The sequence below is a fragment of the Castanea sativa genome, chromosome 5 (genome assembly GCF_040712315.1).
Source record: "Castanea sativa cultivar Marrone di Chiusa Pesio chromosome 5, ASM4071231v1".
In the NCBI taxonomy this organism is placed as follows: domain Eukaryota; kingdom Viridiplantae; phylum Streptophyta; class Magnoliopsida; order Fagales; family Fagaceae; genus Castanea; species Castanea sativa.
The window spans coordinates 63201252-63217841 of record NC_134017.1 but is presented as its reverse complement, the minus strand read 5'-3'; the positions used below and the strand labels follow the sequence as shown (position 1 = coordinate 63217841).

Sequence of the window (16590 nt, the reverse complement as noted above, 5' to 3'; positions counted from 1 at the left end):
ACTTGGGTTCTTACTCTCAAAATACTGTTGCATATTCCTCTTATAATTTGAGGAAAATGGTTGAGTACAAAGACAAGTGTCAAGTCATCATTTCCTTATTTTGGACCTTTTCACAGCTGTGATATTATCTGATGACTGGAGGAGAGAGAATGCGCCAACATGGCACTCTTCTGTGAATGATACACGTGTCTCTGAGGTGGTCCAACATGCATTCAACCAATAAAGGTGTTCTCATAGTTGCTGACCTTGGAAGGTCACTTTCTCCCTTTTGTGAGTGTTTGAGTACCATGTCAAATGCATATCTTACTTCCTTCTCAAGGCAATCACTCCTTTGGCACGAACCAAGAATAGAATCATTTAACCAACGTATCCTCTTCCTTTGCTCATAGCCACTCCACGTGTAGGGTCCAGATCCAACCACAAATGCATTCTCCCATGCCTTAGTGGTGTAACGTACACATAGTAATTTTTTTTTTTCTCTCATTATCATTACAGATAGTTTATTCCAATAATAAAATATAGTTATTAGCGATTAGTAATGAGTTACGAATAACCTATAAATACATGATTCGGTCTCCCCAAGTGAAAAATTCTGGCTACGCCCCTACATGCAATGCTTATAGACATACATTACATAAACTTGATAACGTCGCATAGACATACATTACATAAACTTGATAACGTCGCATTAACTCTTGTGCTACCACTTTTGTTAAAGAGATATGTTTTTTGGCAAGCAAAAGGGATCTAACAACTTTCTTCTTTCTTCTTTTTTGGCATTCCTGATGCATCCATGTCATCCTTTGGGCTTCCCTTAGAAGAATGGTTTAAGTTTTTATTTCCTTTTGCCATTTGATCGATTTGGCTCTTTAGGAACAAGATTGTTTTCAACTCCCTAGACTCCTTCCCCCCAATTCTTTTATATATTAAGATCAGGTCCTGCACTAGTAAAGCGATTGAATTTCATGCTTTAACTTGCCTTGAACCTGACAGAAATCTCGTGAATATCCAAATCAAGTGGAGTCCCTTGCCACTGGGATGGTTTAAGCTAAATTCTGATGGCTCTTCTAAGGGGAACACAGGGAAGGCCGGGGCGGTGGTCTAATTAGGAATTCAGATGGTATGGGATCTGGATACGTGGTTATGCTCGTAATATCGGGAGTGCTTCTAGCGTCTGGATGAGCTTTGGGCTCTTAGGGATGGTTTTGCTTCGGCTCTATCTCTTGGCCTAACCCATCTTATTGTTGAATTAGATGTGCTGGTAGTGGTCTCCTTTCTAGATAACCTTTGTTGATGTTCACCTTGTTTTGTTGCCTTTGGTGGATGATTGCAAGTTACTGGGGGCAGAGGGTCCCTAATTCCCTTATCCAGCATGCATATAGAGAAGCTAATAAGAGTGTTGATGCTCCTGCTAAACTTAGACGTGCTCTGTCATCAGATTTTGTGGTCTTTCCTTCTCCCCTAGCCGAGGCTTTAGGCGGTGACATGTTCCTGCCTTGTTCCTGTTCTTTAGCTTCTTCTTGTTATCCCTTTTTACCACCCAAAAAAAAAAAAAAAAACCTTCTTCTTTTTTGAGAGCAAATCTAACTAAAAATGAAAATTTATTGGTATAATGAATGAAGAGTTCATAGCTATCATTGTGGTCTCCAACCATTTCAGCACTCCATTCCACTGAAAAACATCACATAAATAAATGTAGTGTGGATTGAGAACCATTTTACCAATAGAGTACCCACCTAGTACAAGAAAATGGTACTAAGCATCATGACAATAATTGCCACAAGATATGCGACCAGCATATATAAATGGGCCGAGAGAATGTTGGTGTGCGCAATGGTTGGTTCACAGTCCCAGCAGTTCCAATATGTCCGAAAGTTTGTTTGTATAGTAATCTGGTTCAATACTATTTGAAGGGTCATGAAGAGTAGATTGACTAGTTACGCCTGCAAATCACAGCAGTTTCATGAGCATCAGCAAAATCACAGATGATTTATAAACCCTCATTGTTACAACTACTCATCATACTAATAAGAAGAGAACCATTTACCTGAAAATACAAGAAGAGTTTTGCAACCAGCATTCTTTCCAAATAAGATATCAGTGTCTAATCTATCACCCACCATACACATTTTGGAGCAACTGATTTGAAATCTACAAAACAAAATACAAGTTAAATTTCCCTAATTACATTTCATACAAACTCCAACAACAGAAGCATGATCACTCCTCCACATGTATGCTGTCACTTTGTCAGTTTATCTGCTTCAATTTCATATTGGTTCTCAAACTACATGGTGCCCAATTAAAAAGACATGTCAAATCTTATTTATTTTTGTATCATATTTATACATTTCAGATTAAAGCATCAGAATTCGGTAAAAAGGTAAGATTTAAAGTTAGATTACATGCCGGAATTCACATGAATGAAATTATATAAAATGGTTCCAATTAAATTGCCTACTTTTGTAGTAAGAAGTCCATTAAAAAGGTTGATGGTTTCCCTACTACAATAGGCTCCTTCTGGGTTGATCCACATATGGCAGCCACCATACACCCGGCACCTGAAATCCAAAATTGAAATATTATGAAAATAACTGTCAAGTCTTATACTAAACCAAGTTTCTATAAGGTTGAAAGTGAAAGAAACCTGGCCACTCTTGCAAATCAGTCATGTGTCCAACTGCATCCTGGTTAGTAGCAATGAATAGGCATCCCGGATTCTCACGAATGCAAAGGGTTCCATATCTGTCAGTTGAGAGCTTAAATGTCTTAAACAAATCAAATAACTATTAATATGATATCTTAAATATATACACAGCAATTAGCAAAAGCATTTCAAAAGTCAAGATTTTAAAACATTTGTTGCAGAAATAAAGAACCTTATTTCATTCAACTATGCATTTAGAAAGAAGTGCCTTCCTAAATTCCATTGAACATCAGAGATTTTGAATGTAGTGTTGTTGTGACCTTTGCAAAGGTCAAAAACAAAACAAAAAACAAAAAAACCTTTGGTTTTGAGTTAATCCAACAATTGAAAAGCCCTGGTTCTCTGGCTGTGAAAGGATGACTTGCATGGGCATATGATATCAACGACAAATGAAAAGAAGCCAAAGTAAAGGAATAAAAAAGTGTAAATCTTTTTCTGAAACATGTTACATTTTCTTTAGAATGTATCCATAACTTCTTTCAAGGAATCAACACAGTTTTATAGAGGTCTAGTACATTCGCAGCCCATCACATGTTTAAGCGGTTTGTATTCAAGGGTTTCCTAAGACACATGATCGATACTGAAAAAGTCAACAGAAAGCAGACATAACATTGAGGAGAAAGGAACAAGGAATTTAGACATTCTTACTGAAGCTTGTAATAGTTAATGTACTGGTCTAGTCCAACTACAACAGCTCCAACCTGGGATTACGAGTTTTGCATCATTTTAATAGCAGGCAAACAGCACAAGTAAAATTCTAGTAGAACTTATGGGCCATGTGTCACATTACAGTCTTATCGTGTTCAAAGAGGCAATTTGGTTTCAGCTGTACTGTCTTTTTGCCATCTTCCTGCAATAACTTTCTCTCATCAGCATACCAATGGCAAAAGCTTAAGGCAAGGTTTTCCACTCTTAGTGGCAATAGTTAAAACCCAATGTTATAAAAACTAAAATGGACCGGCCAGATGGCGTGCCAAAGCTATTGACCAGCCTTAATTGACCTCAAAATCAGAACTATTGGGCAATCATTTATGAAGCATAATACATAAGCTCATAAACTTTATGTTAGGATCATTGTGTAATTGTTGTAATTCATTGTAATTCAATTGTAACTCAGTATAGTTAGTAAGGAAGGGTTAGTTAGAACCATGGTTTAGTCAAGGGAGGTCAAAGGGAGTTAATTGGTAGTTAGAGGGAGTTAAGTGGTAGTTAGTTCGTTAAAGGCAACAGATCAGATATAAGAGTACGGGTCAGACATAAGGGTCATTCAAGCAATTGGTTAATAAATCTCTCAACACTCTCTCTCTCTCTCCTACCTACTCTTGGTAACTTCTTCCTTATTCTGGAGACCTAGTTGTTCTCTAATTCAGCTAATCCCTAATCCAAATCACTTTAAGTCCTTGCAATTTGGTATCAGAGCAGGCTTTCCTGATCAACCATGACAGAAACGCGTGCTACAGCAGCCACCAATGAAGCTATTGCATCTCTGAGAACCACCACTGATCATCATACGAAGGAATTTCAGGAGATGCGAACAGTGCAACAGGAGATGCGAACTGTGCAAGAAATTCACACGAGAACTATGAATGAGATGAGTCAACAGTTGAATGTGGTATTACAGAAATCGAATTCCTTTGAAAATCCAGGGTCACAAGGATTCCAATCTCAAAGAAATGGTGAGAATATAAATCCTAATTCTGCTTCTGTGTTACTACCTGTATCTCGCACCATGAAATTGGAGTTTCCAAGATTCTTTGGGGAAGATCCTGCGAGTTGGGTCTACAAAGCCAATCAGTATTTTAGATACTACAACACCCCCATTGGAGAAAAGCTGATGTTAGCTTCGTTTCACATGGAAGGTGAGGCCCTAATCTGGTTCCAAGAAGGGGAGGAAACAGGGGTGTTTCATGATTGGAATTCTTTGATTCAAGCCTTGCATGTGAGGTTTGGTACTACTGCATACGATGACCCTATGGAGACACTAACAAGGCTAAGACAGACCTCTACTGTGGCAGTGTATAAGGCCCAATTCGAAGTTTTCTCAAACAAGATCAAGGGTCTCTCATCTTCACATAAGCTGAGTTGCTTCCTCAGTGGGTTGAGGGATGAAATCAGACTTCCTGTTCGTATGCTTAACCCACAGTCACTGAATGAAGCTTTTGGGTTGTCTAAAATTCAAGAAGAGTACAACTGGAGCTGTAAAAGGAGTTCCAAGAATCAATTGGAACCAAGTAAGACCTCAATTCTTGGTCCACCTCCTAAAATCCCAACTTTGACTAATAACAAGAATAATTTTTTTTTTTTTTTTGATAAGTAACGACAAATTTTTATTAAAAAATGAAGAATAGCCAACCCGAGTACATTGGGAATGTACTATGGGGGCATAAATCAAAAACCAAGATTACAACGATCAAGTAAAACAGGAATGGAAGAACAAGAAAAATGACAAAAAACCACACTCCAATCTAGGAGAGTGTGTAAGAAAGAAGACTTAATCTCTAAAATAGAGCGTTCACAGCCCTCAAAGCATCTCGCATTCCTTTCACGCCAAATACACCATAACACGCAATGAGGCACAATTCTCCACAACTCTATATTTCTATGTCTTCCAAACTTACCTTGCCAAGACTCAAACAACTCAATAACCTTCTGAGGCATAACCCAATGAATTCCAAACAAGCAAAACACCGACCACAACTCACAAGCAATGGGGCAATGAAGAAGAAGATGATCCACCGACTCCCCACAATTCTTATACATATAGCACCAATTAAGAACAATCACGCGTCGTTTACGAAGATTATCTGTTGTTAAAATCTTACCTAAAGCAGCAGACCACGAAAAGAAAGCTACCCTTAGAGGAACCTTCGATTTCCAAATCAACTTCCAAGGGAAGGATAAGATGCTATGAGGGTAGAAAGAAAGACAGAAACCTCTAACCTCAAAACCTTTACTCCTTGCCGGCTTCCAACACAACCGATCCGGACCCAATCCCCTTACTGTCGAAGAGTAGACCATATCCATAAACCGATCAAAGGATTCTTGTTCCCAATCTTGTGGAGGACGACGAAATTTAGCATCCCAATGAATCCTCCCATCAGACCAACACATAACCTCCGCTACTGAAGAGTCCTTTGTTCTACAAATACAATAGAGCTCTAGAAAAGCCTCTTGGAGAGTACGATCTCCGCACCATACATGCTTCCAAAACTTCACTCGAGTACCATCCCCCACATCATACAGAATTAGTTTAGAAAAACTCATCCAACCACTCCTAATATGTCTCCACAAACTAACGCCATAAGCACTGGTCACCTTTTTTGTGCACCAACCACCCCAATCATTCCCATATTTCACTTCTATAACCCTCCTCCAAAGAGCATCGGTCTCCAAGCCATACCTCCATAACCATTTCCCTAACAAGGCAGCATTAAAACTCCTCAATCTTCTAATACCCAACCCTCCAACCTGCAGCGGCTTACAAACCTGAGCCCAACTGACCAAGTGTAATTTAGAGTCAACATTAATACCACTCCACAAAAAATCTCGTTGTAACTTCTCCATACGATTTGCCACCTTCCCAGGTAAAGGCAGAAGGGAAAGGAAGTATGTAGGTAAGGAGGAGAGAGTACTTTTAATAAGAGTTACCTTACCCCCCTTAGATAGATACAACCTCTTCCACCGTACTAATCTCCTTTCCATCTTCTCCAAAATAGGATTCCAAATTGACAACTCCTTAAATTTAGCTCCTAACGGTAACCCCAAATATCTCAATGGAAGCGAGGATTGCCTACACCCCAACATCCCCACCAAAACATCCATATTGTAGACTACCCCTATAGGGACCAACTCAGATTTCCCCAAATTAATCCTTAAACTTGAGACCTCCTCAAATCTAGCCAGGATAGCTCTCAAACTCGCTATATGCGTAGGATCAACATCACAAAAAATAAGAGTGTCATCAACAAACAAAAGATGAGACACCATCACCGAGTTACCAGCCGTATTACCTACAGAGAAGCCTGAGAACTAACCAGTCGTAGCTGCCACTTCCAACATACGACTCAAACCCTCCATAACAATATCAAATAACAACGGAGACAAGGGGTCCCCTTGCCGAATCCCCCTAGAACTACCAAAAAAATCAGAAGGACTACCATTGATCAGAATGACTACCATTGATCAGAATGGAGAATTTAACAGTAGAAATGCAACACATTATCCATTTTCTCCATTTCTCTGAGAACCCACAACGCTGAAGCAGATACATTAAGAAACCCCAACTCACATGGTCATCTGCCTTCTCCACATCCAACTTACACAACACTCCTGGAACACCTGACTTCAATCTACTATCAATACATTCTGAAGCAATCAAAAAAGAGTCCAATATCTGTCTACCTTTCACAAATACATTCTGAGAATTTGAAATAAGCCCATGTGCCACCCTTCTGAGCCGATTGGCCAACACTTTAAAAATAATCTTGTAAATCCCACCAACTAAGCTAATAGGCCGAAAATCCTTGATCTCCACAGCATCCACCTTTTTGGGAATAAGAACAAGGAAAGAAGCATTAAGGCTCTTCTCAAACACAGCCTGAGTATGAAAATTTTGGAACACTGCCATAATTTCAGCTTTCAAAATACACCAACAAGACTGAAAGAACGCCATAGAAAAACCATCCGGGCCAGGAGCCTTATCACCCTTAAAATCACTAATCACCCCAAACACCTCTTCCTCATCAAATGGCCTATCTAGCCAAAGTGCATCATCCTCCGAGATACAAGAGAACTCCACATCATCTAATAAAGGTCTATGAGCCACAGTTTCAGCATATAGCTGCCTATAAAAATGAGAAATACAACCTGCTATAGCCTCCTGATCTGAAGACAATTCTCCATCCACCATAAGCCTATCAATGGAATTAACTCTTCTGTGAGAGTTAGCTATACGATGAAAGAATCTGGTATTCCTGTCTCCTTCTCTAATACAAAGGACTCTAGACTTCTGCCTCCAACAGATTTCCTCCATCAAAGTAACTTTTTCTAATTCACCTCGAACTCTCTCCAACTCCAGCCTTTCCTCCACAACTAAAGATCGACTATCCTCAATCATCTCTAAATCACTAAGCTCTTGCCACAATTTTCTCACCCGATCCTCAACATTTCCAAAAACCTCCACATTCCATTTTTTCAAATCATTTTTCAAGAGCTTCAATTTATTGGCCAACACAAACTCGGAGCTCCTCGGACATTATAAGATTCCCACCAAGCTCGCACCCTCTCCACGAAACCCTCCTCTTTAAGCCACATATTCTCAAATCTAAACGGCCTGCTACCTCTCTGAAAAGAACCACCCTCAAGAAGAATCGGGAAGTGATCAAATAACAGCCTAGGCAAGCGTTGTTGAGAGACAGATGGAAACTTATCATCCCAATCTGCAGAAAACAAAAACCTGTCCAGCCTAGCCTTCGAAGCAACTTCACGAGTATTAGACCAAGTGAAAGATCCCCCTTGAAGCGGAATATCCATGAGGCCTTGCTCAAAAATAAAATTGGAAAACTCCCGCATAGCAGCAGTAAAAGAGGTTACACCAGAACAAGAATAATAGGCTGCCACTTAAAAGAATTACTCCTGCCCAAATGGAAGAAAGAAAGAAAAAAGGTTTATGCTACAACTGTGATGAGAAATGGGGTCCGGGTCATAAGTGTAAAAATGCTATTCTTTTCCTTCTTGATTGTGTAGAGTTTATGCCTAATGCAAATTCAGGTGTGCACATTACTGAAATAGATAGTAGTAGTGGTAGTTGTGTTTCTGAGGATGCCTTGAAGTGTCAAAATGATATGGTTGAGGAGGCTGAAATCACACTATATGCTCTAAGTGGTACTCCTACATCTGGGACTATGAGGGTGAAGGGTAAGGTTAGGGGTAAATCTGTGGTAATTTTGATGGATTCAGGTAGCACTCATAACTTTGTTGATCCTTCATTGTTTTCCCAATTACATATTCTGTGGATGGCTCCCAAATCTTGGAAGTTAAGGTTGCTAATGGTGAGGTAGTTAGAACTCATGGGTTGTGTAAAGATGTGCCTATTGACTTACAAGGTCATCAATTTTTAGTTCAGTTGCATGTATTACCCATGGGAGGGTGTGACTTGATCTTAGGCACTCAGTGGTTGAGTACTCTTGGAGTAATTCAATGGGATTTCAAGTTGCTCACCATGTGTTTTTTTTTTTTGTCATAAAAATGTGCTACTGCATGGTTTAAAAGGGGCAGGTGGTGATTCTATTCAAGATGGCCTTCATTTCTTGAAAGAACCTATTAAAAGAGGCTTGGTATTGCAGATTTCTGAGTCCTTACTTCTGTTGAGGAGGTTGTTCACGTATCTGCAGAAAAGGTTGCTTCAGTTCCTGCCCAGGTTGCTGCCTTGCTTAAGGAGTTTGAGGCAGTCTTTGCTACTCCTGATGGCTTACCTCCTATTAGAGGGCATGAACATAAAATTCAGCTCAAGGAAGGTGCCCAAGCTGTCTGCCAAAGACCATACAAATATCCATTTTATCAAAAAAATGAGATTAAGAAGATAGTTAAGGATTTACTATCTATGGGATCAATTAGACATAGTTGCAGTCCATTTGCTTCCCCTGTTTTGCTTGTGAGGAAGGCTGATGGGTCTTGGAGGATGTGCATTGACTATAGGGCTTTGAATCAAGAGACCATTAAGGACAAGTACTCTATTCCTGTCATTGATGAGTTGCTGGATGAGTTGGGTGGGGCTTGTGTGTTTTTAAAGTTGGATTTGAGGTCAGGGTACCATCAAATTAGAATGAAAGAGGAGGATATACCCAAGACTGCTTTTAGGACACATGAAGGGCATTATGAATTTTTGGTTATGCCTTTTGGCTTAACCAATGCTCCTTCCACCTTTCAATCCTTGATGAATGCTATCTTTAGGCCTTTTTTGAGGAAGTTTGTCCTTGTCTTCTTTGATGATATTCTGGTTTACAGCAAGACTCTATCTGATCACCTTGGTCACCTCAGGTTGGTTTTGGAAACACTAACCAAACACCAGCTCTTTGCTAAACAATCTAAGTGCACCTTTGCTTGTGCTGAAGTAGAGTATCTTGGCCACCTTATTCCTGGAGAGGGAGTCAAAACTGACCCTAAGAAGACTACTGCTATGCAGCAGTGGCCTACCCCTAAAGATGTCAAAGCCTTGAGAGGATTCCTTGGTTTAACTGGATACTATAGGAAATTTGTGAGAGGGTATGGCCAAATTGCTGCCCCTTTGACTGCCCTTTTGAAGAAGCATTCATTTGTTTGGACTTCAGAAGCTGCCACTGCTTTTCAAAGACTCAAGGAAGCTGTTTCATGTCCTCCAGTTCTGGCTTTACCTGATTTTACCAAACCCTTCATTGTGGAGTGTGATGCTTCTGGTTTAGGCCTTGGAGCTGTTTTGATGCAAGATCACCGGCCTATTGCTTATCACAATCAGGCTTTGAAAGGTAGTAAGCTTTCTCTTTCCACTTATGAAAAGGAGTTCCTTGGTTTGGTGGTGGCAGTCAAGAAATGGAGACCTTACTTGTTGGGAGGTCCTTTTATTATTAAAACAGATCACCATAGTCTGAAGTACCTGCTGGAACAAAGGGTGGGTACCCCAGCTCAGCAAAAATGGATTTCTAAGCTCTTGGGGTATGCTTTCATAGTGGAGTACAAGCAAGGTAGGGAGAATGTGGTGGCTGATGCTCTTTCCAGGAGACAAGGTGATGATACAGCTGTTTCCTGTGATGATTCTTCTTCTGCCTTGGCCCTTGCTGCAAGTGGGTCAGGTGTTCATGAGGTGTATGCTGAAGGTACTTTATGTGTTATTTCCTTTCCCACTCCTTCTTGGCTGTCTGCTCTTAAGAATAGCTATGATTCTGATCCCAAGATTAAGGCACTCTTGCAGAAGGTTCAGTCAGGTCCTTGTCCCCCAGGGTTCACTTTTTGTAATGGGCTGTTATTTTCCAAGGGTAGATTGTATTTGGGAGACTCTAGTCAAGAGTTGAAGGTTGTGGTATTGCAGCATGTCCATGACAGCCCCCTGGGAGGTCATTCTGGTTATCTCAAGACTTTGCATAGGCTCCAGAAGGATTTTTATTGGTCTGGGTTGAGACAAGACTTGAAGCAGTATGTGAAAGAATGTGACACTTATCAGAAACTCAAGCATGAGACTTGTTTCCCTGTTGGGCTGTTACAACCCTTGCCCATTCCCGAGAAGCCTTGGTTGGATGTGAGTGTGGATTTTGTTGAGGGATTGCCTAAATCTCATTTGAAGTCTGTGGTATTTGTGGTAGTGGATAGACTTACCAAATACACTCATTTTATGGCTTTGTCCCACCCTTACACTGCTGCCAAGGTAACCAATCTCTATTTGCAATTTGTGTTTAAGTTGCATGGTATGCCAGCCACTATTGTTAGTGACCAAGATCCAGTGTTCACTTCTTTGTTTTGGAAGGAATTGCTGAAGTTACAAGGTGTTTCTTTGGCCATGTCTTCTGCTTATCACCCTCAGTCAGATGGCCAAACCGAGGTTGTGAATAAGAGCTTGGAACATTACCTTAGGGCTTTTGCAGCTGATAGGCCTAGCACTTGGGTGGAGTGGCTGCCCTTGGCAGAGTTTTGGTTCAATACCAACTTCCACACTTCCATTAAGATGACACCTTTTGAAGCTTTGTATGGATACCCTCCTCCAAGGATCTTGGACTATATGGCTGGTACTACAAGGGTGGATGCAGTGGATGTGATGTTAAGGGATAGGCAGCAGCTTCTGTCCTTGCTTAAGCAGAACTTGTATGCTGCTCAAGAGCGTATGAGGTGGTTTGCTAATCAAAAGAGGGTGGAGAGATCCTTTGCAGTAAGGGATTGGGTCTATTTATAGTTGCAGCCTTATAGACAGACTTCAGTGACTGCAATGCACAATAAGAAGTTGGGTAAGCTTGCTCCTAGGTACTATGGACCTTTTAAGGTCATTCAGAGGGTTGGGGCTGTGGCATACAAGTTGGACCTACCTCCTGGTTCCTTGATTCACCCTGTGTTTCATGTGTCCAATCTCAAAGTTAAGTTGGGCAGCCAGGTGGTGCCTAGACCTACTCTACCAGCTGTGAATGCTGATTTGATAATCACTCCTGAACCTGTGATGATTTTGGATAGGAAATCAATTCAGCTGAGAAGTAGAACTATGACTGAAGTATTGGTGCAGTGGCAAGGGGAGAGCAAGGAAGAAGCTACATGGGAAGTGCTCTATGACTTGCAAGCGAGGTTCCCTCACCTTGTGGGCAAGGTGATTTAAGGGGGGAACAATTGTTAGGATCATTGTGTAATTGTTGTAATTCATTGTAATTCAATTGTAACTGAGTATAGTTAGTAAGGGAGGGTTAGTTAGAACCATGGTTTAGTCAAGGGAGGTCAAAGGGAGTTAATTGGTAGTTAGAGGGAGTTAAGTGGTAGTTAGTTTGTTAAAGGCAACAGATTAGATATAAGAGTACGGGTCAGACATAAGGGTCATTCAAGCAATTGGTTAATAAATCTCTCATTCTTTTGTATCTTCTACACTCTCTCTCTCTCTCCTACCTACTTTTGGTAACTTCTTCCTTATTCTGGAGACCTAGCTGTTCTCTAATTCAGCTAATCCCTAATCCAAATCACTTTAAGTCCTTGCACTTTATTTTGAAAAAAAAATCAATAAATAAATAAATTACCGGGCCACCAAGACCTGTAAATCCAGCAAGCTGCAACTCTTCTAATATACCTTCCTCACCAATCACATAAACCTGCAAAAGGAAAAAAATTGTTGCAACAATTACGAACTAACATTGAGAAGAACAAGTGAAATTTACTAGCTATACACTAGACAAAAATTAGTTTTCAGACCACCAAATGCATCTTTAAACAATAACCCAGATTGCAATTCATAGACAAACCATCCAACAACAGGATATTGATAATAGAATACTCTCATTGGGTATCAAGTATTTCATCCCAACTAATTAATTAGCATTAGCAGCCTCTAATTCTACGGGCAATGAAACAAATCATGTAGTGCTTTCTAAAAGCAATTACTATTTTCATTTTGAGTGGATAGGTAAATTAAAACAATGTAAATAGAAAAAGCTTGAACCTTTTTTTCTCTAGGAAAATTATTGACCTTCAAGAACATAGCAGCTGCAAAAGATGAGCAAAATATCTCATCCTACAAAAACCCACAAGAACAAAAAAAATAAATGGTTGTAATCAGCATTCAAAAGCATTAGCCTATAGATTACAAATATTTTAATAAGAAAAAAAAACAATTTCAAATCTATAACAAAATCAGTACATTTTGGGGAAAAATGTATTTGAAATGAAACAAACCTCAGAGACAGAAATTCCCAAAGATTGGAATTTTTTAGCATACTGTCTCCTTGATTTTGTGGAGTTATTGGTGACAAACACTAACTTCTTGCCCTGAAAAAAAAAAAACACTAATAAGAAATTCAAAATTTTGGGATTAAAAAAATGGAGAAAGAGAAGGAGTGAGTGTGTGTGCCTTGGAGCGAAGCATATCTAATGTCTGTGAGACTCCATCGATGAGTGTATCACCCTTCCATATCACACCTATAAAAGCAAAACCCAGTTGTATTTTTTGTAAATTTAATACATATAACAAAGATTGAGATCGAAATCGAGAAATGTGTGTGTGTGTGTGTGTGTGTGTGTGTGTGTGTAAAGAGGAAGAATGGAAGTTAAAGTTAAAAGTGAGAGAAATGAGACCGTCACAGTCGAAGAGAAAAGCATCGACAGTGTTGAGAAGATCTCGGGCGTTGTGAGAGGAGAGAAGCTGAGATTGACTGTCTCTTTGTCTTTCTGCGTTCATGTTCATTGGTTGAGGGAGCGTGAAATGTAAGCACTGCACAGCAATGGAAAAAATATATATAGAGAAGAGTTGGAACCGAAAGACAAAGCTTCACGCTTGGAGTTAGGTACTTCGGAAAAAGAATATGCCAGCAGCACTTTGAAACAAACCCAAAATGTTTGTTGGATGAGACTACCCGTTAGGTCCTTTTCTTCTTTTCTTTTCTTTTTTTTTCTTTTTTTCTTGTTTCTTTTTTTTCTTCTTTTTTCTTCTTTTCTTTTTTGGGATTAATCCAATGTTTTTCCAACACTTCACTATTCTCCGAGTATGCATCCCCACACATTTGTCGATTAGTCATTTTGTTAAGCCGTAGAGGATTACAACTTTTAGTCATTTCACATGTGTCATGAGTCATGTGTCATGTGAGCTTATAAATGTTTATTCATTACTATTTTATGGGTAATTATGATCCATGTCTTAACAAGGTTGAAATACGCTAAATACTCTCTACCACAATATTTAGAACCCTTAACACAAACTTTTACCGCTAAGTTGATTTTACTTCTAAATAAAACAATATAGTCCAAGTGTAAGTTATTTAGCAAATTTCCAAGCCACTAACTACGCTACACAAATATGGCAATATAGAAAGATAAAGAAAATAAAGAACAAGAAGGCAAACCACACATAACATCACAAAGTGTTACGGAAGAAGAAAACTTGAGTCTGAGGCTTAAGAAGCCCTCCCTCAACCACCCATTAGAAAAACTCCACTAGAATGAATAATTGTATCACATAAATGACTACAAACCCAAGTCCATATCTCCTTGTGTACTTGAGTCCTCCAAGTTCCAGCTAGCAACCAATTTCATAAGTCTTTTCTTCACATAACTCCCTAAGTCACCACCATTAAACCACCAACGAAAAGCCACCAAAGGATTTGGATTTGAATATTGCTTCTCACGTTTCCAATGTCATTCTCTCACTCACAAGGTCTGTGTTTGTGGATGAGGAAGATGTTTATAGAATCTCTATCAATACATTGAAAGAGATGGAAAAGAAAAATGAGAACTTGGTATTTCTCAAGGAAAAGCTCTCTCTTTTCATAAAAAGGTTTGGCTTCAATAATCTTCACACTTTTTGCATTTGTAGGGTTTGTTCAACCTTTATTTAAAGCCCATTGCCACGCCTCATAGCTCTGTGTGTGTGTGTATGTGTGTGTGTGTGTGTGTGTGTGTGTGTGTGTGTGTGTGTGCTGGCAGATGTGCAGTGGACAGATACATAGCATAATACAAAGATCGTGCAGCTCATGACCTGGTCGCCCCCTAAGGTCGCAAGTTAGTCGTGAGGTGCACATTTGCACTATCATCCAAAATACCTGCCATGTGGATTTCGCAGGCAAGCTAGGTCATGAGCAAGTCCCAGACGTAAAAACCTCTTCCCCAACCACCCATCGAAAAACTCCACTAAAATGAATAGTTGTAGTACATTCCAAGCTTATATCTCTCTGTGTACTCCAGCCCTCCAAGCTCCAACTAGCAACCAACTCCACAAGTCTTTTCTTCACCTAACTTCCTGAAGTCACCACTATTAAGCCACCAAAGGATTTCGATTTGGATATGGCTTCTCATGTTTCCAATGTCATTCTATCACTCACAATTTCTGTGTTTGTGGATGAGGAAGGTGTTTACAGAATCTCTACCAATACATTAAAAGAGATGGAAAAGAAAGATGGGAACTTGGTTTTTCTCAAGTGAAAGCTCTCGCTTTTCATACAAAGGTTTGGCTTCAATAATCTTCACATTTCTTGTATTTGTAGAGTTTGTTCAAACTTTATTCAAAGCCCCTTGCCATGCCTCACAACTCTGCGTGTGTGTGCTGGCAGATCTGCAACGGATAAGTACATAGCAGACTACAGAGATGGCGTAGCTCGTGACTTGGTTACCCCCTAGGATTGTGAGTTGGTCACGAGGTGCATGTCTGCACTCTCATCCAAAATACTTGCCATGTGGATCTTGCAAGCAAACTAGGTCGTGAGCAAGTTGCGAGATCATTAGTTGATGCTGCTTCAAATCTTCAAGAAAAGGCTCAAGTACTCTACCCCAAAATACATGAAAACCTAGGAAACTATACATCAACATTAAATGCATTACAAACAATCTTTTGTCACTGAATTAAGCCAACACTATAACATGACCTCTCAAGGGTCAACCCGCCATTCGATCTAATCATGTTAGGTGGAAAAGGAAGGATTGACTCTATCAAATGTAAAACGACTTTCTTGCCATTCAAAACTCCTACAATTCTATTGATATGACTAATCACAAGTTAAATTAGGTCGGGTTAGGTTGAGTTTCATAAAAACTAGCACTCGATCTAAACTAGGTAGTTGAAAATGTCATCTACTAGTAATAATAAAGTCGGGTGTGACAACTAAAAAACCACTTTTAGGTGGACAAATTGGGCCTTTAATGAAAAATAAAAGTTCATTTAAACAGTCTATTTTAGGTAACTGTGAGAAAAGAACCCCCCCCCCCAAAAAAAAGGGTCATAAATAGCCCAAAATTGAAAACATAGTTTGTGATCATTTGTACAAATGCAAACTTAACAATAATAATAATTGAAGGGCGTACATAAAAAGAGAGTTACTCACTGTCATTATCTAACAATGAGGGAAAATGCCCAACTCTTCCTCAAATGAAAAAGATGAAGAAAAAAATCAAAAAACAAATTTGATAATTCAATATTTTAGAGATTAAAAGTCCTTAAATTAGATAAAGAGATAAAAATATGACCAAATTATTGTGAAACTTTAATCACAGAGAAAGAAATTATACAACGAGAAAGAAATCCTCAAATTATCAACAACAAAAAAACACACTGGTAAAACTGTTCAAAATAGAAATAGTCCAATTTAAATTAATACTAAAAAAGAACTTATGGCATTGATGTCAAGGACACATGGAAATTGAGTGAAGCTGGGAGGGACTAAGGCAAAGGCTAAGATTGAGAA

At 39.4% G+C, this 16590-nt stretch overlaps 1 protein-coding gene across 1 annotated transcript; it reads right to left on the bottom strand.

Annotated features, from left to right (window-relative positions):
• Positions 1 to 1584: 1584 nt before the first annotated feature.
• On the bottom strand, positions 1585 to 13747 carry LOC142636450 (phosphoglycolate phosphatase 2). The gene is made up of 11 exons (XM_075810688.1): positions 13496 to 13747; positions 13272 to 13339; positions 13097 to 13189; positions 12864 to 12935; positions 12445 to 12516; positions 3498 to 3557; positions 3356 to 3408; positions 2648 to 2745; positions 2462 to 2561; positions 2048 to 2151; positions 1585 to 1943 (listed from the first exon to the last, which is right to left on the bottom strand). Exons 1-11 carry the CDS (start codon positions 13602 to 13604, stop codon positions 1843 to 1845), a joined length of 930 nt encoding a protein of 309 aa, XP_075666803.1. The 5' UTR covers positions 13605 to 13747; the 3' UTR covers positions 1585 to 1842.
• Between the last annotated feature and the right edge of the window lie 2843 nt (positions 13748 to 16590).

Excerpts from the sequence above, each read along its gene's own strand:
- LOC142636450 (XM_075810688.1), bottom strand. The coding sequence starts at position 13,604 with ATGAACATGAACGCAGAAAGACAAAGAGACAGTCAATCTCAGCTTCTC. Across the intron at positions 13,190-13,271 it reads TAGATATGCTTCGCTCCAAG|GGCAAGAAGTTAGTGTTTGT; the intron begins GCACACACACTC and ends TTTTTTTTTCAG. Across the intron at positions 12,936-13,096 it reads TGGGAATTTCTGTCTCTGAG|GATGAGATATTTTGCTCATC; the intron begins GTTTGTTTCATT and ends GGGTTTTTGTAG.